This window comes from Myotis daubentonii, chromosome 11 (genome assembly GCF_963259705.1).
Source record: "Myotis daubentonii chromosome 11, mMyoDau2.1, whole genome shotgun sequence".
NCBI classification, from domain to species: domain Eukaryota; kingdom Metazoa; phylum Chordata; class Mammalia; order Chiroptera; family Vespertilionidae; genus Myotis; species Myotis daubentonii.
Genome location: NC_081850.1, coordinates 78,696,487 through 78,721,900, shown reverse-complemented (window position 1 = coordinate 78,721,900; position 25,414 = coordinate 78,696,487). Strand labels below are relative to the sequence as shown.

General features: G+C 57.8%; 2 protein-coding genes across 3 annotated transcripts in view; both read right to left on the bottom strand.

Moving 5' to 3' along the window:
* NUP214 (nucleoporin 214) overlaps positions 1-2,746 on the bottom strand; it is an 84,379-nt gene extending 81,633 nt beyond the window's left edge. For both annotated transcript variants that reach the window (XM_059658344.1, XM_059658345.1), the window contains exons 1-2: positions 2,575-2,746; positions 443-638 (exon numbers count right to left, since the gene is read on the bottom strand). In XM_059658344.1, coding sequence (XP_059514327.1) covers positions 443-638; positions 2,575-2,619 — 241 coding nt within the window. In that variant the 5' untranslated portion in view covers positions 2,620-2,746. The remainder of the gene's footprint in view (positions 1-442; positions 639-2,574) is intronic.
* Positions 2,747-3,755: 1,009 nt separating this feature from the next.
* On the bottom strand, positions 3,756-24,609 carry AIF1L (allograft inflammatory factor 1 like). The gene is made up of 6 exons (XM_059658343.1): positions 24,418-24,609; positions 24,162-24,223; positions 13,753-13,819; positions 11,576-11,617; positions 9,115-9,277; positions 3,756-6,529 (listed from the first exon to the last, which is right to left on the bottom strand). Exons 1-6 carry the CDS (start codon positions 24,446-24,448, stop codon positions 6,442-6,444), a joined length of 453 nt encoding a protein of 150 aa, XP_059514326.1. The 5' UTR covers positions 24,449-24,609; the 3' UTR covers positions 3,756-6,441.
* Between the last annotated feature and the right edge of the window lie 805 nt (positions 24,610-25,414).

The window sequence follows — 25,414 nt, the reverse complement described above, 5'->3', positions numbered from 1 at the left end:
ATATAAATTATTTTGAAACTTAAGAAAAAAAGTTATTTCTTGTAAGTCACAATATTGCCAACCTGTACCCATACTTTTGCAACAATGCTCTCAATAGTACACATTCCCACTTGTTTGGAGGGAACTGTTGTGCCAACTAAAAAGCCATGCAGCAAACCTTCTCCGAGAGAGCCAGAAGCCCGCTTCAGCTGAGCAAAAACAAATGCAGGGCAGAATGGTAAGTTCTCGACTCAGCTCAGAGGAACAATCATCAAGAGAGAAAAACAAAGGACCAAAGAGAGCCAGACAGTTTTCCAACATCTAACCTAGAACTTATTCTTGGGCTCAACCTGAGGACTAACAGCAGTTTTCACTTTAATATTAGAATGGCTCTTGGGAAGGCAGCTATATTAGTACTTCACTACACTCCTCCCTACTATGCAACACAAAGCAAATGACTTACCTATCTTATTGGGATCATCTCCAGGTTTATTTTGAATAAGAAGATTTTTAGTGGGAAAAATGTGCAACCCACTGGCTCCACCAGCAAAGACCAGGCCGTACTTGTTGGACACGGCAAGCAGACTTGAGCGTTCCCTGGGCAACTCCTCAGGGGAGTCAAAGAGCCTCACCTTCTTCAGGGCTCTGAACTGAAAATCCTGTTCGGAGACATCAAAACGAGATCAATTCCGGGAAAATGGGAAATTAAATCATGTCTGTCATAATCCAGTAGACTCGAGTCCAGTAAAACAAAAATACGTATTACCCCGAGGCCAAGGACTGTGTGGCTTAGTCATTTTCAAGCTTCCTGTACATACTGTGGTACTTGGCACAGTGTTTATTAATATTTATTCAATGAAATAAATTTATTATGTTTTTTAAAATTGATTTTAGAGAGAGAAAGGGAGAGAGAGAAACACTGATTAGTTGCCCCCCATATGTGCCCTGATTGGGGATCAAACCCGCAACCGTTTGGTGTATGGATGACGCTCTAACCAACTGAGCCACCTGACAGAGCCAACGACATAAATTTTAAAAAATCCTTTCATGAAGCCTTCCTTGACTAATCCAGCTCACACGAAACGTTTCCTTTGCTGAATTTCTAGCTTATTTATCGTCTTAACCTCCACACAAGCTGTGTCATTATCTATTATTATTTACAGTCTTGTCCTATTTTGTAGTATGTATTGACTCCTGACCCAGAGTAGTGCTTAATAAATTGTGAAATACTGGAAGCATCACCTGACTACACTGTCAGCTGGACTATCCAGTGCAGTACCCAACAAACGTATAAGGAAACCATGGCCACAGAAAGGTAACCAAATCCCACGAATGACTTACCTGGATCAAGTGCTAAACCAAATGCCACCACCAAAAAAAAACAACAACCCCAAAGGACATGCATGGTCAATCTTGGTGCTCAAGACCTACAAGCCCACACCTTTAACACAGGCTCCGAGGCCAGGCGTGGCCTGACCCATCCACCATGGAGCCTTACCCCACAACACCGCCTCCCTGGACGCCATCACCCCTGCCACCTCCAGCCGCCACCCAGGTCAAGTTTTCACTTCCTCCCACTTTCATGCCCCTTAGAACCGCAGGGCCTGGGAGCCTCCCCCAGTCTCCTGCCAATGCCCGACTCCCCTAGTCTCCGGTGAATTTACCTATCCGCACTCAAAGACAATTTCCGGTGTGCACCACTTTTTTTAAAAAATATATTTTTATTGCTTTCTTGGCAAAAAGAGCTCCATAAATTTACCAGTCGCTACGTTAAGCTGTATTATACTCGTAAAAGGTTTTCTTATCTAAGTTCATTTAGATAAGTTCATTCTAAACTTATCTTTAAGTTGAGGTTTCGGTGAAGAAAAGAATGCAAATTTTCCCTTTTGCTCTCATTTTCAAACGTGTTAAGAGCCAAAGACAGCCTTTCTCAGCCTTTCACTTTTGTACACTGCGGGTTTCAAACGCCTACCACCTTCCTGCGACTTCCTCCCTCTCCGGTGTGGATAGCCATCACTGGGGTCACCTGGCCCTCTCTGTAGTTTTCTGACCTGGGCACGTCTCCGGTACCAAAACAGCCCTTCTATTCCCATTCACTCAAGTGCTCCGTCGGACCGGGGCCGAGCCCGGACCACCTTCCGGAAGTCGTCCCGAGAGAGCGGACAGGAGGGGGTGCTAAGAACATGTACAACCTCCGCCTAGATTTCAGCCTCCTTGTCAAAGGCGACTGTGGGAAAGTCACTTCCCCGACTTGGACTTGCTCCTCCATGTTAACAACTACTCCGCACGGTGGCTGTACGATCAACTCGGTGCGAAGCGCACAGTGAACGCTCGATAAACAGCTTATTATCACGGCTCCGACCGCCACCTGTAAGTGGCCGGAGTAACACGAGGCCAGCCCGGGAAGACCAGCCCCGGCAGGTGTTGAGGGGTTAGGCTCCATCCTAGCGCCCAGGACAGGCAGGTGAAAACTCCGGACGCGGCAAATATTCAAGCAGGAGGCGGGGCAGCCGGCACCCGCGCTTCGCCGTTCAGCCGGGCTCCCAGGCAACGCCGGGACTAAGGAAGGGAGGGGGGCCGTGGCCAGTCTCTGACCTTCATCTCCCGCTCAGGGATCATAGCGTCCATCTCGTCTCCCATCGCGTCGCCCTCAGGTGGTCGAAGCAACCGCCGCTGCCCCGCGCGGCCTTCCCCTCACAGCCCAGGCCGCTCCGAGGCCAGCTTCCTACGCTGCAGGCAAGCGGCGCGCGGCGGCCTCCGCATTTCCGGCGCGCTTGGATGGCGTCACGCGTTCCCGTCCAGGGAGGCTGAGGGACTGTCTGAACTCTCGCGCTCTCCCGGCCGCCCCCTCCCATTGGCTGGCTCGAGCAGTAGGGGGCGGAGCCCCGGGGCCCTCGCGCCTGCGCCCGGGAGCGTCCAGGTGCCGCCCCCGCTTTCGCAGCCGGAGCGGGGCGTGTTGGTTTCTATGTTTGGACGGCGCACGTCTGAACTTTCCACGCTCAGGATTCAGTGGAAACCCCCTGTAACACTTGGCTGAAGGTGGTTATTCATGGTTCCCGAGTCAAGGAAGTTAGGAACTTGACCAACATTCACAGGGCCGCTCTTGAGAGGGGCTTCGGAGGGGGATGTGTGTGAAAGAAAAGACGTTCAGAAAGTGGAGGGGGCAGAGCCTCGCCTCGGGAGACTTAGGAGGTTAAAGAGCACCAAACATCAGCTTTGTTTGCTCCTTTCCAGGTAATGGCTGACGAAGCAAAAGCCTGGAAGCCGCAAAACACCTTAGGTGTGTTATTCAATCTTCAAGACACCCTAGTCACCCGTCCGTCGTTGCATTTAATTGATGCGGTAACTGGAAGCACAGAGAAGGTGGAATTACCCAGTGCCCCGGGGTCAGAGCGCGGTGGGGGCGGGACTAGAGTCCAGTTCCTCCGGGTATGCTAATCGACGACTATTCCGTGGACATTTCTGTAGTGGATTTATGTGAAAAATGCTCTAGGACAGAGGTTCTTGGTGTGTGTGTGTGTGTGTGTGTGTGTGTGTGTGTGTGTGTGTATTGGAGGGGAGGGGACAAATTGCGGATCTGCTCCAAGCAGTTCTCATTTGTAAGACAAGGATGATGACAAAGAGAACCTGCCTCCTTAGGTTGTTAGGCGAGGAAGTTCCGTGTTTAGCAGAGCCTGGTACACAAGACACACTCATCCAGTTACTCGATTCGCTAGCTCTTCAGAATCCGCTGAGCCCTGGAACCCACCCCCAGGACACACCAATCGAGACACGGGTAAGTTTGTCTGTTTTATTTCCAGTCTGTAGAGATGATCTCCAACACCACACACGCTCCCACGCACGCCGCACACACACTGCATCCACCTGAACTTGCCTGGCACACCTTCCTTTCCAGTCGCGGGGACAAAGCCACACTTGGCAGTCCCCACGTTTCTGGTTCCATTGGTTAGATTTGGTCTTTCAGAGAGAAGACAGCGGGAGATCTAAGAAGCTGAGCCCTTGGTCAGAGCAGAGTGCAGGAGCCAATAGCCACAACCTGAAATACATGCAGACTCCCCTTCCCCTCCCCCCCCCTTCCTCCAGGGGCCATTCTTGAGCCCTTCTTCCTCCAGGAGAGAGCTCCTGCCTGCCCTTCCCAGAGCTGCGGACACATCCCTCGCTCTCCTCCCTTGAGGAGTCTTGCCTGTGGTCTTGTAAACTGGGGGGCCTATTGAAAGAAGCCTGGTTGGCTCTGCCCTGCTCTCTGAGTGAGGATCAGGTACGCTCACTATGGTGGGTAGTCCAGGAAAGCTCTACCTTGCTCAAAGGCATCCTGTCCCAGAGAGGAGGGGTAGAAGGGAGGGGTGGGGATAGGCAGCTGCTTGTCTAATGATCTTGGGGGGGTGGGGTGGGGAGCCAAGACAGGGAAGGGGGTGGGGTGAGATTTTACATTTACAGGGAGAACTGTTTTCGCTGGGTTTAAACTTCAACTAGGCCTGTGCATTTGAGCGGCTCCTTAGCCTGAAGCTCAGCCAGCCACGGTCGAATAATCTGCTGAACTGGTTGAGACCAACCAGTGAACCTGGCCTAGCCATTTCCCATTCCCTGCCGGCTCCACGCCCTCATGCTGCCGGAAGGGCAGCTCCTTGGGCCCTCGATGATGGGTCACCGAGGAGCCCCAGGAACCCACGCCGGCTCCAGCTCCGGCTCCAGCTCCAGCAGCACCTTGCCGCTCCAGGTTGGGCAGAGGCTTCTCCAAGACTCTTGCCTGGTCTTGGGCCCAGCTTGGCTCCCCCAGGATTGCAGTGCAGTCACCCCAGAGCCCCCTTTTTCCTAACATTCATCTCACTTTTCCCTGACTGGGTCTGACTTCCCCACTAGACTCTAAATATGAGTCTATTTCACTGCTGGGTTCTTAGCTCTTGGCCCATAGCAGATGCTTAATAAATACATTCAGTGGGTGAGTGCATCTAAGTCCTGAGCGGGCAGAGTAAGGGACTCCAGAGCACAGGTGGGGCCAGGGCTGAGTTTCCTGCTCAGCCAGCATGCGGCCGAGTGTGACACCCGCATGCGTGCGTTCTGAGAAGCAGCTTAGGTGAAGAGCTCTAGTGAGTGCGGAAATACAGAGGCAGACCTGGCCCTTACCCAAACCCTGGTGCTGACTCAGAGGCACTGGGAAGGGGAGTCCAGGCCCGGGTCTTCCCGGTGCTGACCTAGGAGCAGCGAGGCAGCCCAGAGCAGCAAGGAAGCATGGGCGGGGCATCTGAACACCTGGGCTCCAGTCCAGGCTCTTCCGTCTCCTGATGAACCCCTGACCTCGGGCAAGGCACTTAACCCCGGTGGGCCACCAGTTTCCTCACCTGTGACACGGGAGGACGGGCTCAGCTAAACTACAGGGTGGATCGGGGCTGCAAAACCGTGTGAGTCCATAATAGAGGACACAGGAGACCCCAGTCCAGTGCCCAAGCTCAAGGTTTGGGGCGATCTGGAAAGGGTGAGGTGAGTTACAGAGACAGTGGACACAGCACATGTCAGCACAAAGCGGGGAGGCTTAAAGCTTATAGTAGGTGGTCAATAAATACCAGTTGCATGACTGAGTACAGTGACGTAAGGTGGGAGGCGAATGGGGAAGCACAGTCATTTCCAAGCAGACTGGGATCAGAAAGGCAACCTCCCGTTTATCAGATCTTGCTTGGCTTAGCCAAGTTGTGCTCTGTTTGCCACAAGCACTTTATTCTGCCTTCTCCTGGCCTGTTGCCCTCATCATCCTCCCTACAAGGTAGGACGAGACTGAGACGACCCCCCTCCCCAAGGCCCCTGGCCTCCCCTCTCTCTCCAAAGCCCTTTGCTGCCCAGCAAGGGACAGGACTCCCTCTGAGCTGCCTGTAAAGGGTGGCCGGGGGCAAGGCTGGAGGATTTCTTCCGGAACCTTCTTGAAGGGCTCGAATTGCTTGCTTCCTCCTCCTGCCAGCGCACTGAGGATGAGAAGCCTGGCCTGAGGGGGGCGTCACCTGGGTGGTAGGACAGTGAGTGGCCACCTCCTGGACCCCTGAGAGCACTGGAACCTGTGTCTGAGGAATCCCTAGCGAGGCCTGAAGCTGGACTGAGGTCCTCACCGGGGCCAGGCCAGCAAGCCTGGGCTAAGAGCAGAGGCCTCTGGGAAGGATGGCTCCACGAGCGGGGATCACAGGCTTCCAGCCCCCTGCCTTGGCCTCGCCCTCTCCCGTTTTTGGTTTGATGTCAGCCCTTCTGCATGCGTGGGGGGTAGGGAGGAGGGTGGAAGGAGAGAGGGAGGGGCCCCAGGTCCCCTTTAAGGCAGATAATTTGCGCTTTACAAAGAGATCACTGATTCCGCAGATGAAAAAAACAAACATGCCCAACGACCAAAAAAACCCCAAATAAGACAAAACGTGAGTCCAGAGAGCAGCGAGATAAGGAGGGAGGAACGGGCAGGGAAGGCAGGGGCAGGTCCCGGCGGGGTCCTCAGGGCAGGCTGGCAATGTCTCTCTCTGGAGGGGGGCCACCCGGCTGGGGGCTGCTCTCTTTGGCTTTTCCTTCAAACATCATGACTCTGGTTTGGAGATGGAGAAAAGAGAAAACAACAGGATTAGGACCCTCCCATCCAGGGACAGCTCCTCCAGCCTTCCCCGGCAGGGTCCTCAGCACAGCGCCCTTCAGCCGTCTTGCAGCGGGGTCTTCTCCGAAGCCCAGGACGGCAGCTACGTGGGAGGGGCTCCCAGTCCCATTTTACACAGGAGACAACTGAGGGGCAGAGTGGCAGTGTGACTCCTCAGAGCCACACGGGCAGTCCGAGCAGGACAAGACTCGGGATCTCTGACTTCTAGGCCATGCACCTTCCCCTAACGACACTGCCTGGAGGAGGAGGAACTAGGCTGGGCCACAGCTTTGCTCAAAACCCCTTCTGATCTTCAAAAACCTCGCACTGCTCTGAGAGGAAAGTCTGGCGAGTTGAGGGTAGGGATTCATGGTGTGGTCTCCGGGGGGAAACAGCTGGATTCGAGCCCCAACCTACGACTTCCCAGCTGGGGACTCCAGCGAGGCACTGGACCCCGCTGATGCTCGTGTTTCCACCTGGAAGGGAGGGTGAGGGTGCCCCAGTGCCTCCCTCCTGGAGCTGGTCCGGGCATCAGTCCTTTCCTGGTTGGGCGCTTCCCGTCCCCCTGGCTTTAAATCCCACCCTAAGGGCCACCGTCCACAAACAGCTTGTCTTGAGCTCCAGATCTGCACCGCCAGCGCCCCCCTCCGCCTCTCCCCGTGGCTGTCTGAAGGGCACTTCCCTTGAACACATCAAAACCTGAGCTCTGATGCCCACCTTCCCTGCCTGTTCTTCCTGCCAAGCACACAGCACAGTCGCTCACTCAGTTACTCAGACCCCAGACTTCAGACTCCTCAGACTCCCTGTTTTCCTCTACGCCCCACATCTGGGCAAGGAAGCAGTGCTTCCGGCTCTCCCTCCAAAATCACTGCCCCCCTGCACTGCACCTCTCCAAGCAAGCACTGCATCCTTCACCTGCACAGGCCTCCCTGCCACCTCTCACCCTGCCGCAGCCAGAGGGGCCTTTTAAAGTCAGCCCCTAGCTGACAGCACTCCAGTGGCCTCCCTCCACCATAGGACAAAACGCTCAGTCTGACTGGGGCCTAGAAGGCCCCATGTCCCCCGGCCCCTGCCCACCTCTGCAGACTTATCCTCCACTCGGTGTCCTGACTAATGGCCCAGACACCCTGGACTCTGTGCTGTCCCTTGAAAAGAAGAGCACATTCTGCCTCAGGGCCTTTGCACGCGCCATGTCCTCTGCCTGGAAAGCTTCCCCCAGATCTTCACACGGCTCTTCCCGCCTCCCTCACTCAGGGCTCTGGTCAATGTCGCCTTCTCAGTGAGGTCCTTCCTACCCCCATCGCATCGTCTCCATCCCTCATCCCACTTTGTGATTTTTGGATGACACCATTACAACCTGGTGTTTTTATCGATTAGAATGTGAGCTCCAGGAGGAGGCCAGCAACTCGTGTCCCCAGCACCTAGAATAATTCCTTGCATACAGTTGGTACTCAGTAAATGTTTGCAGAATTAACAAATGGTAAGTCTAAAGCAGAGGTCCTCAAACTTTTTAAACAGGGGGCCGGTTCACTGTCCCTCAGACATTCCACACATGCGCACTGCGGGCCCGGGACGAGTCGGCTGCTAAGCAGGACAGGCAGCGGCGGCTAAAACACCCAGCGGGCCGGATAAATGTTTTCGGCGGGCCGTAGTTTGAGGACCCCTGGTCTAAAGCGTCAAGTGCCTGACACAGTAAATGCGTACGAAACCTTCGACGTCCTTTTACTAGCATCGTCACTGATCGCTACCCCGCCCCCTCCAGGGCCATCTGACGGTGGTGCTTTTCCCAGCACACCTCCGCCCCGCCCCACCCACACGAAAAGCTCTGACCAGCTCCAGCTGTGGGCTCACGAGCCGGTTACTCAGCCTCCTGGACCCTCAACTTCCCCGTTTGTAAAATGAGACAAGTCTATTTGACATTTGAAAAAAAAAAAAAGTTAATCTTATTTGATGAAAGCCAAGAGAGGTCCTTTTCAGCTCAAATACCATGAGACTCTGCAGGGAATTTCTCTGCAGCTCCTCGTGGGGAAGAACCTGCATATAGAGTGTGACTTTAGCCACCACGGGTCTAGGTGCCATCAGCCAGGTCCCGGGCTAGACTCTCAGGTGTGTTATCTCATGAATCCTCAGGACAACGCTTCATGGAAGATATTTATTACATCTCTATCTTACAGATGAGTAGCATGCCAACTCTACCGCCCTCTAGAGCGGTGTTTAACTCTAGATTATGCTCACAGCACCCCCTGGGTGGTAGAGCCACTTACAAACGAGAAAACTGAGGTTCAGAAAGTTTTGCCAGTAGCTTTGTCATCGTCATTGCCACTGTCATCACAGCTGCCACTTACTGAGTGACGATTCTACCCGGCCTCTGCCACAGGCTAATGCCACCTGCACGGCACACGCTAGGGTGATATTCGACAGATAAGGAAGGCAGGTTCAGAGAAATGAAAAGCCTTGCCCGGCGGCCACACGGGCCAGGGGCCTCTCCACACACAGTGACCGGGCCTTCAGAGGCCCCGGGAGAGGCGGGAGGTACTCACAGCTTGAGGACGGCCGACCGTTTCCCCAGCATCATGTTCACAAAGTCTCGGTAGGAGATGGTGTGGCTGACCCCACCTGTCACCTCCGAGATCATCTTCCTTATCTCCAGGTGGGTCTTGGGGACCCCAAGCTTCTCCATCATCCTCTTTAAAGACATCAGGTCTGCGGGAGGAAAAGCAGGCCCGTGAAGGGGAGGCGGGCAAGTCCATGGCCTTGCTGCTCTAGGAACCTATCACTCCCTCCCCGTATCCTTCGGAGGCCATGTAGACTAGTGGTTAGGGACATGCGCTTCTAGTGTCACAGGGACTTGGGTTGGAATCCAGCTCTGCGTTTTCTGGCTGTGGGACCCGCGGGAAACTACTTAACCTCGCTGAACCCTTGCTCCCATCGGCGGTCAAATGGGTTGATGGGCCCGGCCAGCGTGGCTCAGTGGTTGAGCATCAACCTATGAACCAGGAGGTCACAGTTCGATTCCCAGTCAGGGCACATGTCCAGGTTGTGGGCCCGATCCCCATTGAGGGGCGTGCAGGAAGCAGCCAATCAATGATTCTCTCTCATCAGTGATGTTTCTCTCTCTCTCTCCCTCCCTCTCCTTTCCTCTCTGAAATCAATAAAAATATATTTAAAAAAACAACGGGTTGATGGGACCATTGGAAGGGATGATGTGTGAGAAGCACCCGGCAGGAGGCAGGCGCACAGCGATGAGCAGCTATTCTTTCCTGTGATCTCAGCTGCTCCCCGTGGGTAGGGGGAGCCCGGGGCCTGCTGCCCAGGAGCCAGGAGGCCACTGCCCAGCGAGGTGGGGTCAGAGACTTGGCCTGACCCCAGGCATCGACATCATCGCCAGGGGGCAGCTTCTCCCCTCTGCCACTCCCACCCTGCAGTCAAGGGCACCACTTAGGCCAGAAGGGAGAGGGTCCAAAAATACCCTGCAGAGCAGGAAAAGCAACAAAAGAACAAAATTCGAGAAAAACAAGGGAGGCACCAGAAAATCACTACGCCTGGAGGAGTCCTGCCTCTGACCACCCTGCTCCCAAGACCTGAGGCCATTTCCTTCGGATTGTTCGGTGAACAATGGTCAGCAAAGGACGGCGGGAGGGGGTGCGGCCGGCCCTGAAGCCAGGGCACCCGAGAGGCAGGGCAGGCAGGACCGGTGCCAGACCCCTCGGTGCCAGGATGTCCAGGGCATTTCAAAGAAAGCTGGGCAGCCTCTGCAGGAAGGAGTGAAAGGGCTCCCACAGCTGCTGGCCAGACTCGAAGCTGGCAAGAACTTTCTGGAAGGCCGTTTGGCGGGATGCTTCAAAAACCTCTGACCCGGGATGTCTAATCCCTGAGATTTACTCTTAAGAAATAATGTGGACAAAGATTCACATACAAAGATGGTCTTCGCAGGATTATCAATGACACTAGGGCGTTGGCCGAATGAATTACAGTCCATCCCCACAATGGAATATTATGCAGCCGCTAATTATATTTCAAAAGAAAAGTAAATCATATGTCAAAATACAATATGTTACTTTTTTAAATAAAGGAGGTTCTAAAAACGCAATAAAACAGCACTTGTGACGAGAACAAAGCGTGGAAGGATATGAACCGTGCAGAGCAGTTATCTCTGGGAGGTGGGCTGCGGGTGAGTGACGTCTACTTGTCTTTGTGCTTTGCTGGGCTTTCCCAAATTTTTTCTGATGAAAATGTTTTAACTTGACAAATTTTTTTTCTGAAGAGGAAAAACAATAAAAATACCCGAAAGGGGGAAGAAAGAAGACAGAGGAGTAGGGACGCAGCAACACGAGTTCAGGGTGAACCGGAGGAGGGATGAGGACCCGGGCCCGCCACCTAACCACCACGTGCCCTGAGCAAGTCGCTTCGTCCCTCTGAGCCTCAGTTTCCTCAACTGTGAAATGGGATGATTAAACCAGCCTTGACCATGTCGTTCTGCTACTGGTGAAGGCCAAGACATGGTCTTGAATGTAAGTGCCAGGGGACAGGCGTTGGTCACCCGCAGCGTCTGGGTGGCGGACAGGATGAGGGTCTGTTGGAGGAGGGACCCAGTGTACACGAGGCACTTTGTCAACTGCAGGACAGTGAATGGATGGGAGGAGAGGCTTGGGGACCAAGGAAACCCCAGCCCCCGAGCCAGGGCGTCAAAAGCTTGAGCACCTCCAGCCCCCGCTGGGGTGGCACCCTCTACGCTGGGTCCCCTGGGGTGGGAGGCCGAGGCGTGGGCAGGAGCGGGTCGGGAGGGAAACGGTGGGAAGAGAAGTTTGGGGCGATGGATCCAGGGTAAAGGCAGCTGGGCTCCACCCTGGCTCAGCTAACCCCGCCCATTGGGAAGGTTCGGTGTGTGCCCCTCACGCTCCTGACACCTCACACATCAGGCGAGTCTGTGCAGCTCCTGGACCGTCACACCGTCCACCCACCAAGCACCTGGTCCCCCAGCACTCTCACGGCCTCACTCACCAATCTCGCCTTCATTGTTCAGGTCAAACTCCATGTACTTCTCTGGAAAGCACAGAGCAAACACCGGCATTAGCTTGGAGGAAGGGTGGCCCCTGCGGGTCCCAGTGACTCCCCTGAGGGAACTGGCCAGGTCCTTGGGGAGCCCACCCCTAACTCCTCATCCGTGTGGGGGTCTCACACCAGTCCCATCATCTCAGCTGAAACAAGAGCTCGTCCTGCCTGCACTGCTCTCCTGTGGGCCACCAAGAAAGGGGTCCCTCTGACCCTCTCCCACACGGCACAGCTGTTTCCTTCCGGGTCCCAGCAGTGACGCTGGCTGTCAATCGGCCTCAGTGACTACAACAGATTCGGGCCCGGGAGAGGCAGATGGGCGGGCAGCCAGGTGTGGGCGCCACCGTAAGGAGTCCCTGTGGTTCGGGACCTTTTGGTCGCGGGCAACACCGAGAAGCCAATGCTCTTCCCGGAGAAGTGCCCATGGGCCTCCCTCCCCACAAAGCTCACCTGCAGACTGAGCCCAACGTCCCGATCCAGGGGTCCCGGGAACCCCCAGTAGCGAGAGAATGACGTGGACACCTTGGCATCTCTGTCGGGGGCGGTGTGTGCAAGCAAGCCCTGTGGCCTCGGGCAGCCCACCCGGCGCCCGCAGGAGAGCAGGGCCCTCGGGGCGCCTCATGGAGCAGCCAGCACCAAGAGCCGAGGTCCACCCAGGGGCTGAGGTCCACCCAGGGGCTGAGGTCCTCCCGGGGGCCGAGGTCCTCCCAGGGGCCTCGAGGCCCCGGACTTTCAGGAGCCTCTCAGGCTGCCTCGCCCTCCATCCCCTTGCTCCACCCACTGGCCTGCTGCGCCTGGCCCCCCAGCTGCTCCCACTGGGCTTGCCACCCTCTGCCTGGCACGTCCCTCCCAGGTAGTCACAGGGGTCCTCCTCAGGCCTCAGGCCTCCCAGCCTTTCTAATTGGGCACCCCCCTCCCCCGCCCCCCCCAGCACCTGCTACCCAGACACCTGTCCCTTTCCCAGGCCACCTTTGAAGAGTGACCCCATCGGTGACTAGAGAGAGAGGAAGGGCTGCTCCTCCCTTGCCAGGCCCTCCTAGGGATGACTGGCAGGGGGAGGGCGACAGGGCAGGGGTGGGGATACCTTTGTTCTAGTTCTTATATTTTTTTAATGTAAAAAGCACCATCGCTAATGGTTAAGAGCAGGGGTTTCGGAATGAGATCAATGTAGGTTCGAGGCCCAACTCCGCCCAAGGGGAGCTGTGCAAGCTCAGGCGAATGACCCCACCTCTCTGAGCTGACTTTCTCTAAGTTAAAGACAGCATCACCTCCCTCCTGGCCGAAAGGGGTGGTTCAGGGAGCTCACAACACCGCAGGGGAAGCGCTTCCCCAGGTCAGCTAGGCGCGCTTAGCCAATGGTGTCCTGCAGTGTGGGCAGTTTGAGGAGACGGGCAGGTTCTCTGCTGGGAGCGGGGAGGTGGCCCGCAGTGCCACGGCTCTGGGGGGATGCGGCCTCGGGCCTCGAGGAGAAGATGCTTGCGTGGTCCTCCAGGCGCCCGAGTGCACCCCCCCCCCGCCCCCCTCGCAGGAAAGGTGGGCGCGCCCGCTCCTTATGTGCAGGGCTCCTCTCCTTTTTCCAGCCGCTGGCCCAGAACCAAGCGCCGGGCGCCGGAACAGAGGGACCTTTATGCCGCCCCCTCCCCGCGTGCGCGCGGGCTCCCGGGCCCTGTTTTCTTTTCATCCCGTGCTGCTGGGATTCAATGGGCAGAAACTCTGCCCCCTGGCCCACTGCGCAGACACAAACGTCCATTCTCCACAGGGGCTGCGAAGCTCCCCGCTGGAGGGGAGGGGAGAGCTGGAGGGGGAGAGGCCAGGGCTGCTACAAAGACCTGATTGTGTGCCGGGCCGGAGCGCGCAGGGCCTGGGCAGCGGTGGCAGAGCCAACCTGAGCCGGCGGGGCAGCTGTGGGGAGAGGGGCCGGGGCAGACTGAGGCCCACAGGAGAGGGGTGAAGGGGCCAGGGGGGCTTGGAGGCCGTGGAGGGGCCTGCCCCCTCTCACTGGGCACCCTGTTCTGCAGCCCACCAGGATTAGGGGCGTTCTGGAGGAAACGGGTGCAGCCTGGCCCTTTGGGGACAAGGAACCCTCCCTATGGGAGCCGGGGGGTGGGGCAGCCAGCCTCACTCACCTTTGAAGGCTGAGAGCTTTTCTGGCAGGTCCTCTTCATCGCTGTATTTCTGGTCACAGAGAAACTCCTACAGAGGCGAGAGGGCAGAGCTGAGCAAGGGGGCGGCAGGCAGGACCGGCCCGCAGGAGGCCCAGTGCCCCGGCCTCCTCTCCCGCCAGGTCAGACGTGCACGTGCGAGTCCAGCCCCCGCGGAGGAAGTGGGCTCAGAAGCTGGGCGGGGCCTGGAGGGTCTGCTCCAGAAGATGGAACACCTTCAACCACACGGGATCATCGGCGCAGGGACCTGCCTCCCCCAGGGCACCCCGCTGTGGGGTCCCGGAAGCAGTGAGCCCGAAGACGAGCCGCCTGGTTCCACAGTAACTGCCCAGGTACGTGACCCTAGCGCACGAATTCCTCTCTGGTTTTCCAGTGCTTTCTCTCCGGGGGTATAATCATCGCAGCTACTTCTGGAGTTTGCATGAGAATCCAAGGGGAGTGCATGTGTGACTCCTGGACACAGCAAGTGCTCCATACGTAGCCGTCGTGTTATTCGTCTCGGCTCCAGCCAGAACGTGACTGTGTGTTGCCTGGGAGGTCACTTCCCCCTCTCCTCTGTGCCCTCACCTGTAAAACAGGCCCACCTTCCCCTCCGATGCTGGGAGAGATTCAGATGAGTCCTTTCAGAACCAGATAGGGAGGGTCAGGGCCACCAACAAGAGCCCCAGAATGAAGCAGCTACCCGCATGCTCTCTTTGGATCCGCCAGTGGACCCAACAGCTTCCCACTTTACAGATGAGAAAACTGAGGCTCACACAGCCGGAGCTTCAGTTCAGCTCCATCTCATTCAAAGTCTATATCCTTGACCTCGACCCTTAAAGACGGGCAGATGGCAGGCATTCATCTGGCTTTAAAACAAAAGCTACCCATTCGTCAGCACCTGCTCCACCAGCACAGGGCGTCATTGCTAATCTTCAAACTGCCCTAGAACCCGCGTGCACACGGGGAAGCAGAGGGTGTCTGCCCACCCTAGCACCGGACTCCGCAAACGCCCTCTCTTCTCTGGACCGCACTTTTCTCATCACTGAGCCGACTGGACATGGGCATCGCTCCTCATTCATTCACTGACTCACTCATTCAACAGCTTTGGAGGGACCGCAGTGTACACTGTGTGCCAGGCAGCAAGGGAGCAGGTGAGACCAAGGCAAGTAAGACAGCCCTTATCCTAAGATTACAGGGAGCATTCACAGTGGTAGTCAATGACATCTGTCAATCACTCCATCTGTTTCTAAATTCCTGCCGCCACTTCCCACTAAGATGTGCCTGTACTTACACATCTCCTAGGACAGGGAGCTCACTACCTTCCCAGCCTGTCGTGTAACCCCCTAGAGCAGCGGTTCTCAACCTGTGGGTCGCGACCCCTTTGGGGGTCCAACGACCCTTTCACAGGGGTCGCCTAAGACCATCGGAAAACACATATAATTACATATTGTTTTTGTGATTAATCACTATGCTTTAATTATGTTCAGTTTGTAACCATGAAATTGGGGGTCACCACAACGTGAGGAACTGTATTAAAGGGTCGCGGCATTAGGAAGGTTGAGAACCACTGATCTAGAGGCTTAAAGTAGAACAAGAGAATGACAAAAAGCCAAACGGGTGAGAAAGCACTCCGGGTTCGGATCTCAGTCCCCCCTTACCCACCTCTTCAGGCACCTGTCCCTCCTCGGGGATAACCACGCTCGTCCGGCCGTGCTCACTACGCAACGGGTGTGATTTAGTTTGAGGCAGAACCTGACCCGTTCCAGGGCCCAAGTGTCTGCATGTGAACCCAGACCCTCTGACAGGGAAGGAGAAACATGCCAACATGCCCCCTCGCTGTGCTCCCCATCAGCTCCCCTAGTACGCTGGTTTTACAGGTAAGAACAGGAGGACCTCAGAGCTCGGATAATACGTCTCAAGTCCGGGCCCTGAGGAAACGCAGGTTGGCTTGGAACCTGTGCGCAGCAGATGCCAGGACCTGTGCCCCGGCAGCCTGGTGGAGGGCGGCCCCGGGGCCTGGCTTGGGGCCTCGTGACCATGCACGGTGCACAGCCCCGCCTGCACTGAGCTGGAGCTGGAACCTTCAACCTTCTCCTGCCGCCGGGGAGGCTCCTCCGCTGGCTCCGCCCAGGACTCCCCTTCCCCTTGGCTGCCTCTCAGAGCTCTTTTCCAATTAACTTGTCTGTGACCCCGAGCAAACCAGGCACCCCCCGGGGTCACAGACCCCAAACCTGTCCAGCGGAGGGACGAGTGGGAGTGGTTCCCAGACTTTGGGGTGATGCGTAAGGAAGACCTACCACGGAAGGAACAGGGACACCTTCGGATGGGCGGCGGGAGGCACAGGCAAGGCCCGGCACCTGGGGCTCTCCCAGCTCCCACGCTCTGGTCGGCCAGAAACCCTGCACCGGCCGGAGCCGTTAGGAATGTGTCCTGACCACCCCTAGGAATCCAGGCAGACGGGGCTCAAGGCGTAGGGCATGGGCTTGGGTGTTGGAGGCAAATCACAGAGATGAACATGGAACAACCAGGCAGCGACCGAGAGCAAGGACAGGAGTGCGGCGGGAACCCCGGAGTGCGATGACGCCTCCCCTTGGCTGGATCGACCCGGCCTGGCCCGGCCTGGCCCGGCTTGCTCCCACTGGGACTTTGCTCTACTGGGCCCCCTGCCTGGACCCCTCATCTCCACGCTTCCTTTTCTTAATATATTTTTATTGATTTCAGAGAGGAAGGGAGAGGGAGAGAGAGATAGACACATCAATGATGAGAGAGAATCATTGATTGGCTGCCTCCTGCCTCCAGTAGGGGATCAAGTCCGCAACCTGGGCATGTGCCCTGACCAGGAATCAAACCGTGCCCTCCTGGTTCACAGGTCGATGCTCAACCACAGCCACGCTTGCTGGGCAACTCCACATTTCTACACGGCTTTCTCCCTCGCCTCCTTCAAGCCTTTGCTCAACTGTCACCTTCTGAACCAGGCCGGCCCCGTCCACCCCACTGCAGCGCCTGCCTCCACTTCCAACCGCCTTACCTTCCGGGGCGCCTCTTTCTATTCCATGGGATGAATCCCCTCCTAACACAATGTAATTGCTTCTTAAAGGTATTGTCCATCATGTCTCCCCCTGTGAGAAGGTAGGTTCCGCATAGTAGGTGCTCAATAAATATTTGCAGGATGAGTGACCGAATCGAGACTCAGAGAGGATAAATAACAAGCTCAAAGCAGCACAGCTAGCAAGTGGCCAAGCTGGGCTTAAAGTCCACAGAGGAGGCGCGCGGGAAGGTGAGTGACCTGAGGAAGTGGGTGTTGGGGGGTTGATGGGAGGAGGCCGGCCCTCAGCCACAAGTTCTAGAAGCACCTGTTTATTGTCTTGCACCTCCCAGGTACTTAGCACCCAGCACATAGTAGGCCCTTAATAAACATCTGTTGAATGAATGGAGGAGCCTGCCATTTAGCCAGAATGACTTTTTCCTCTCTCACCCGAAATGGCAAGGCAGCTTTGCAAAAGCGCATGCGCGTGTGTGACAGAGATTGGGGGGGCGGGGGCGGGGGTAGCGGGGGACGAGTGACTCAATGATTAGAATCACATTTATTCTTAGAGCCAAAAGTGACAAATGCTTGAGCCACAGAGTGACCAGGGGTGGGAAAAGCAACGGACCCATTGGTGGGTGGGTAGGCAGCCCTTGCTGGCCCTGGGCCTGGGCAGCTGTGTGGACTTGCCTTTGGCAGGGGCGGGGAAGGCGGGCGGCAGGAGCAGGAGCAGGAGCAGGAGCAGGAGCGCCACTGGCTGGGCTGCCAGCTCCCACCCCACCTCCAAGCTCCGGAGTCGTGGTTCCTGCTTATGTGCAGCCTGCAGCTTCCTCCCCTTCAGGTGGTCTGCCCCCCACATCCTTGCCCATCCTCCGGCCCAGCCACGCCCAGTGGGCAGGCACCCTATCTGTGCAGATTCCAGGACCCCTGGCTGCCCTGACTCTGGGTCCCCAGGCAGAGGAGACAGAGAGAGAGGTCAGCCCCTTTGGAAGAAAAGCAAAAGCCGAAACCCAGAGAGGGCCCGCTGGAGCCAGACGCCTGGGTGTGAACCACTTAGCAGCTGTGTGAAAAGTACTTCGCTGGTCTGTGCCTCAGTTTCCTCATCTGTAGGAAGGATGCAAACATCTCACGGGCTTGTTCTGAGAAGGACAGTATGTGAGGAAATGCCTGTGAATTTCCTAACAGCGCCTGGCACCTGTAAGTGCTAAATCAGTGTGCGTGGCTGCCTGTCATCTTCTGTTATTTCTATCTGCACGATCCACTGACAACCTCAGCTCATTGTCCAGACCACGTGGCCCAGTAAAAAGAGCAGAAGCAAGCGCCCTTCCCCGATGTAGGCTGCTCACAATGTCCCTTTCCCCTCTCTCGGCCAACCCACTTGACAGATGGGACCACTGACGCCCAGGGAGGTTGCGCAACCTGCTCCAGATGACAACGTTTCAACAGTTCATGGGCTATCTGCCTTCACCATCCAGCTCCCTCCCTGCCCTGAACACGGAGAAGGTGGCCTGACCACAGGTTTCTGAGCAAAGAAAGCCAATACCAGGAGTTACCTTTCCTCCTGGGCAGCTGCAGAAGGAGGTTATTCCAGAGCCAGGGGCCCACCCGGTAACCCTCAGGGGACAGGGTGTGGGGGGAGGTGTTTACACTACCCCCACCCCCTCTCCCACTCCAGCCCATTGTGCCCAGTGACACGCCTTTCCAGCTGCAGCAACTGCTATCAGGCCTCCAGGAGTGAGGGGCTCTGAGAGTGACCATTGCTAAGCAGAGGGGCAGGCTCAGAGGCCTGGTGGCCTTGGGCAGTCCCTGGCAAAGAGCCAGGAAAAGCAAGCAGGCAGGAGCCTGGGGTCGGAAACAGGAAGCTGTGAGCTGAGCAGTCACTCCCCAAGCCAGGGTGTCCAAGGCAAGGCCCCGAATGGTGACAGCTATTAAAACATCCATCTCAGAACGTGGAGCATCCAGCTGGTCCTCTTTGTTCAGTATCTGGGGAAACTGAGGCCTCAGACGGGAAAGGTCTCGCCTAAAGCCACACTGTCGGAAGCCTCACATAAACTCCAAGTGCAGGGCGTGTGGGGCGACGGGGCGGGGAGGGAAGCTGAATCAGGGTGCCAGGGTTCAAATCCCAGATCCAGCACTTCCTAGCTCTGTAGCCCTGGGCAACTTGCTTTCCCACTCTGGGCCTCGGTTTCCTTATCTGTGAAATGGGATCATAATAACAGCATCTCCTCATTGGCTTGGATGAAATGAGCTAGACCCTTACCAAGGGTTAGCGATTCCCATTATGCGTTTGGATCACCCAGAGAGGTAACTGCGAGCAGGGCAAGGGCAGAGAAGTGACCCAGCCCCAACTCCCTGTCCCACACTGTGCCACAAAGTCCCGCTGGTGAGTCTTGGGATGGCCATCCCTCCTCAAGGGCAAGCTCTACTTTGGACACCTGGCTGACCTAGCAGTGACAGTCCATCCACACGGGGCAGAGCGCACCCATCTCCGGTCCGCGGGACAGTGCCTGCAGCCACACCTGCCACTGCTGCTCCCTTGAGCACATCACATCTCCCCTGCCTACGGGAGTCCCATCCCAGTGCTCATGGCGGGGAGGGGCTGTTTCCCAAACCAGCAGAGGCTGGCAGCCCGGATCCCTGCCACCTGCCTGATTCCCCCAGACTTAACTCTCTTTCTGGGCCGGTACCTCTAGCACCTGCTCCCGGCTGCTTGCTCCTGGCCCTCCAGGCTCGTCTTTACGTATTAGCTGTAGCAGAATTTTGGGACGGGCGGATATCACCATCTTGGAGGCCATCCAAGGGGCTGGTGGCTGAAACCCTGGGCGAAAACCCCGAGCCCAGGCGGTACTATACCAGGCTGTCAGGCCTATGACGCAGCGCACAGGTTCTTAAAGGGCCAGGACCAGGCCACAAATGCCCAGCCTGGTGCCTGGCACGTAGACGGAGCCTGTAACAAGCACCCGCAAGGACAGCAGGCTCACATTCCCCACTGCAGCTCCGGGGCCTCATCCGGACGCTGTGTCCTCGCCAACAGATGGGGCAGCTGAAGAAAAACACCCCATCGGCTACACCAGTAAAGCAGACCCTGCAGAAATTCCATCGCTCGCTTCCTGTGACATGGCCACACTGAGGTCGCCACTGGCTGGACCTGTGGGGACACTGAATCCTCGGAGGCTCACGTGACCGCTTATCACCACCTCCTTTATAATATATTAAGGAAGAGCAAGAGAGACGGGTGCCCAGTGATGCCAGCTGGGCACATTCACCTGGGCAGGGACACAGTGGCACTGCCAGTACACAGGAAAAGACACACCTGCGTGGTGCCTGGGTCAGGTCACAGAGGTCCCCCGCTGCCCGGGAGGAGCTGGGGACAGATACCCCTCTGGGCAGAGATACACAGCCTGCCGTGCCCAGCTCTTCCCAGCACAGATGGCACGTGGGTCCTGAAATAGCCACGAGGCACGTAAATGCTACAGGGAACGCTGAGTGCCCTTCATTCGACCCAGGAGGGCTGGGAGGGCGGGACAGCAGCCAGAGATCTTTATCCAGGTAAGCAAGAGAGGCCTGTGTCACAGCTAGGCCATGGCCACCTGGTGGACAGGGGCCAGGCCAGGCCGTGGGCGGGGTCTGAAGTCAGACTCCTGACTCTCACTTCCTCCTGGCTGGAGGGCCTCGGGCAGGTGACTTCACCTGACAGCCTCTGTTTCCTCATCTCTGAAATGGGCGGCCCGGTTAGCCGTGTCCCGTGGCCATGTTTACACGTTCTCGTGGTGCGTGTTTCTAATCCAACGTTCCTTTGACGGGAGTCAGTGAGATGATGCAGGTCAAGCGCCAGGCCCGCCTCCTGTTATTTGGGTAAAGATCCTGGCCTCCGGCCGGCTCCAGCGGCAGCCTCCCTACTCCCATGGCCTGCAGGATCCTCCCTACCCCCCGCCCCCTCCGAGGTCCCAAGCAGAAGGGCACCCACCAGCCCCACCACTTCTCTCTGTCCCTGTGCAAAGCTAGAGAGAATGTGTTCTGTTGCCATATAAGGTTGGGCCTGCTGGCCTGGGGTCACCTGCCATGCCATCAGGGCTCAGAGAATGTCAGCTATGTGGGGGGAGTAGGAGGTGTGCGCCTGGCCTGCCTGCTCCACAGTGCAGAGAATGCACACACACACACACACACACACACACACACAGCACAGAGGTGGGGGCGGGCATGCACAGAGGAGACCCAATCCAGCGTGGAGACTGAGAGCACAGGCTGGTGCTTAAACTCAGGCAACAGACTCCACCTCCTCCGAGTCGTTTTCTATAACATGGGAATCCACACTCACAGGGTCAGAGCAAGCCATCAACGAGACGATGCCACAAGCGCGCCTGGCACACTGCCTGGCACACGCCAAGTGCTCAGAAAATGATAGCAGAAGCTACAGTGAAACCCAAAGAGTACATTTCCCTCCAGCTCGGCCAGGACCTCGGGCCCACCCAAGTCTATTTCGCTCCTGAATCCCTTATAATAACAACAGCTAAGACAGAGCTGCCCTGCCGCCCTCTGGAAGCTGGCCCACCCTGGGGAGTGGGGGGGAGAAAAGCCCCCAAAGGAACTGGGGCGTTGACCCTAGATGCCCCCAGAGTTGCCAGCCCGCTAGGCTCTGCCCCAGCAGCAGCCACAGAGGTGCCCGAGCTCACGCAGTGGGCACGAAGCCCTGTCCTTCACGCCTCCGGCTTCGCAGCAGCTCAGTCCACCCCCACCCCCCCACTCCAGTGGGGCAGTGAGGCTGAACCCCAAAGGAAGGCCAGTGGCTGCCCACATGGTTCCCTCTAGAGCAGTGGTTCTCAACCTTCTGGCCCTTTAAATCCAGTTCCTCATGTTGTGACCCAACCATAACATTATTTGCGTTGCTACTTCATAACTGTCATGTTGCTACTGTGATGAATCGTCATGTAAATATCTGATCTGCAGGATGGTCTTAGGCGACCCCTGTGAAAGGGTCGTTCGACCGCCAAAGGGGTCGCGACCCACAGGTTGAGAACCGCCGCTCTAGAACTTGTCCACTCCAGGGAGCCTCCACTATGGCCATGGCCATGGGTGAAACGGACTCAGACCCTCAGAGTGACTCCCTCAGAGTCTGCAAAGAGCTTCATCCGCTCGCCTCCACTGATTGTTGGGACCAGGAGCAGGGCAGGGACCACTGCTCCCATTTCAGGTGGGCAAGACGAAGGCCCTTCCAGACCAAGGCTGCGCAGCCAGCAGGGGCCAGGGCAGATCTCAGCCTTGGTGTCCACGCCCTGCGCCTTTAAGCCCTAAACAAACCAACGATAACAATCATGACAGCAGCCAGCTCTCCTTATGTGCTTTACATAGATTACATCGCTGAAAAATCACAACAACCGACTACCATTATCTCAGATGCCTGGTTCAAGGTCAGAGCGCCAACAACACCCTGCCCCTCCCCTTCACGACTCTAACCCTTGGCGGGGCCACCTTCACCCACTGCGGGGGGAAGCAGCTCAAGTTTCGGGTTTGGTCCTGGAGCCTCCTTCCTCCAGGGGCCTAGAGCCCGCGCCCCAGCAGCCTGGCTCACACAGTGGCCTCCGCATAGCATCTGGGCAGGGAGAGGATACGAGACTGCAAGCTCTGCCCCAGGCTTCTGGGTGGCAGTGGCCTTATGCTTGTCCTCTCTGGGCACTGGGGTCCCAAGCGGGGTAGACACAGCTTCCTGCTCCCCCTCTCCAGTCCAGTGCTGTCCAGTCCAGCCCCCCTTTCTGAGCCAACCCAGTCACCCTCCCAAAACAACCCTGTAGCCTCCCCACAGTCTGTCCCCTCCGAGGGCGGGGTTGGCACGGAAAGTCCCACACTCTCAGCTCCTCCGGCTTGTCCAACTGCAGTCACCTCTCCCCATCCCCAGCTGTCTCTGGCTCAGGGTCTGGCGGGCTGTGGGTGGATTTGGCCAGCTTGGAACCCGCCCGGCCCAGTGGCCCAGGGGGCTGTATGAGGTCAGGGTTCCAGGCGCCTGTCCAGAGGGCAAGCGCAGCCAAGACCTGCAGGCTGCAGGCTGTTCTGGGAGGGGGCCCAGCAGCCTCGACCCCTGAGATCCCAGCCAGACATCCAGGCTCCCGTTCGGCTGTGCTCAAGATGACAGCAACAGGCAGGGTAGGGCTGGCAATGAGGGACCCTGGGGTTCCCAGAGTCCTCCCCGAAATCCCTACAGCCAGTGGGGTGAAATCAGACAGGCTGCCTAGTTCTAGACAATCCAAGAAAACCAAAGAGGGAGTCCAGACTGCAAGCCCCCCACCCCCACCCCACTGAAATACTGCAGCCATGCAGTGCCTGGCCCCACCCCACAGCCTCCCTCAAGACCCTGCTGACCCCACCAGCTTCCCACTTGGGGACTCAGAGCTGGGCTGGGACCCTGGGTGCTCAGCGGCCGGAGGAAGCCAGCGGGGGAATGCCTAGCCCGGTTTCAGTGGGCATGCCTCCACAGCGTTAGGAAGGAACTCGGGAGGCGTCTTCCCAGGGAATAATTCTAGCACCATCCAGGAGGTCTTCCCCTGGCTGGTGCTGCACCAAGCACACTGCAGGCCTTCCCTTGCTGACCCCAGGGCAACACCTCGGTGGAGACCACAGAGCTGGCTACGCAGCCCCTGCTCTGGCCAATCCCGCAGGCTCTGACACTTCCTATCTTCCAGGATCTACCCGCTCAGCTCACTACACACACGCTCACTACACCGACGGCTCTGGGGCTCCCACTGTGCGCCTGGCAAGGCGGGTGGCTTTCTTTATAGAAACCCACCAGGACCGGCCAGAAAAGCACGGAGGCTCTAAGGGAGCCTTCGCTACACGTGGCAGTGGGAAAGAGTCGCGAGGGTGGGCGTGAGGGCAGGTAGGAGCCCAGCATTGTCTACGGTGGAGAGGGCACTGGCCTGCCAGCCTGGAGCCCGGGCAGCTAACAGCAGCCTGGCCCACACTTGCTGGGCAGCCGCCTAGCCCCTCTGAGCCTCTCGGCTGTGTAACCTGCGGCGGGTCCCAGGTGGGCTTGGGGGGCGCGGCGGCGGCTGGTATGGAAGCTCCCAGCCCGGCCCCACCTCCTAGTCTAAGAGTAACAACTTGCAACCCGAGACGCCAGGTCCAGAGCGAGTGGAGGGGGTGAGGGGGAACCTACCTGGAGGCACAGGGGCCGGGAGGAGGGAGGAAATTGGGGGGAGCCTGGCCGGGGGTGGCGGGGGGTGGGGGGGAGAGGAAGGAGGGCACAGCCTCGCAGCTGGAGGTGGGCCCCGCAGGGCGCTGGGAGCTTTGGGGGCCCAGCGGCGCGCGACTCGGGCGTCCCGCAAGCTGCCCGGGCGGCGGGGCTAGAAAAGCGAAGGCGGCGGCCCGCACTCACCCGGTTGATCTCGGCCAGCCGCCGCTCCTGCCGGGCTTTGAGCATGCCGAACGCCTTCCCTCCTGCGGGAGACAAAGAGGCGGCGGGAAGCGGGGGTCTCCCGGCCCGCGCCCACTTCCTGCGCGCGGCAGCCCGCAGCCCGCGGTGCGCACAGGTGGCGGCGGGCGGGCGGGGGCACAACGTGCGCGGCCGGGAGACCCGGGACAGCGCGCCGGGCGGGGCGGGCGGGTGCGGGAGAGCGGGGAGCGGCGCCTACCTTGAAACCTGTTGCTGGGCGCGACCGACATGGTGAGCACGGGGCTCCCGCCGGCTTGGGGCTTCGCGGCCGCGGCGAGGAACGCGCAGGAGGGACTGGCGCCCGGTCCGAGCTCCCGCGGCGTGTGGCGGCGGCACCGAGGGGCGGGGGGAAGGCGCGGGCGGGCGGCCGGACACACCTCTCCCGGCCTCCCCTCCGGCCCGCCTCCCTCCCCTCCCGCCGCCGGCCGCCGGCCGCCGGCATCAAAGCGGCTATTATGCGGGACGCCCAGCCCGCCGCCCGCCCCTCTGCTGGAGGCCGCGGAGAATGCACCGCGGGCCGCCCGGGGCACCTCCCTCTCTGCGCTTCCCGGGACCCTCCCAAGTCCCTTGCCCGCTGCGGGCCGCGGGCTCCCCGTAAAGTAAACGGGGGCGCTCTTGGTTCGCACACTAGGAGTAGTTGCTGGAAGCCAATGCGGGTGGCAGCGGCGGGAGTGAATGCGCCACCCACCGGGGCCGTTAGTTACTAGCGCCCCATGCGCAGTGTGCACTGTCCGAAGGGAGCTGTGCGCCCCCAGTCCTCATTTTTTTACTCTTGAAAGAAAAATATAAAACCGTTTCGTTGTGTGAGGGGAGATGCATAATGACAAAGTGCCATTGGGACACCAGCGACACTAAATCAATTAGAACGAGCCCGGCTGGTGCTGCTCAGTGGTTAGCATCGACTTAGGAACCAGGAGGTCCTGGTTCAATTCCCCGGTGAGGCACAGGCCCGGGTTGGGGGCTCCATCCCCAGTGTGGGGTGTGCAGGAGGCAGCTGATTGATGATTCTCTCTCATCAATGATGTTTCTATCTCTCCCTCTCCTTTCTTATCGGAAATCAGTAAAAATATGTTTTTTAAAAAATTAGAATGAGTTTGTGTGTTGTTAATACAACCGATTTTCCTGAGCACTCACTGTGCACGGGATCAATACCGGATCTAGTTAAGTCATTTATTCTAAAAACTCTCTGAAGTAGC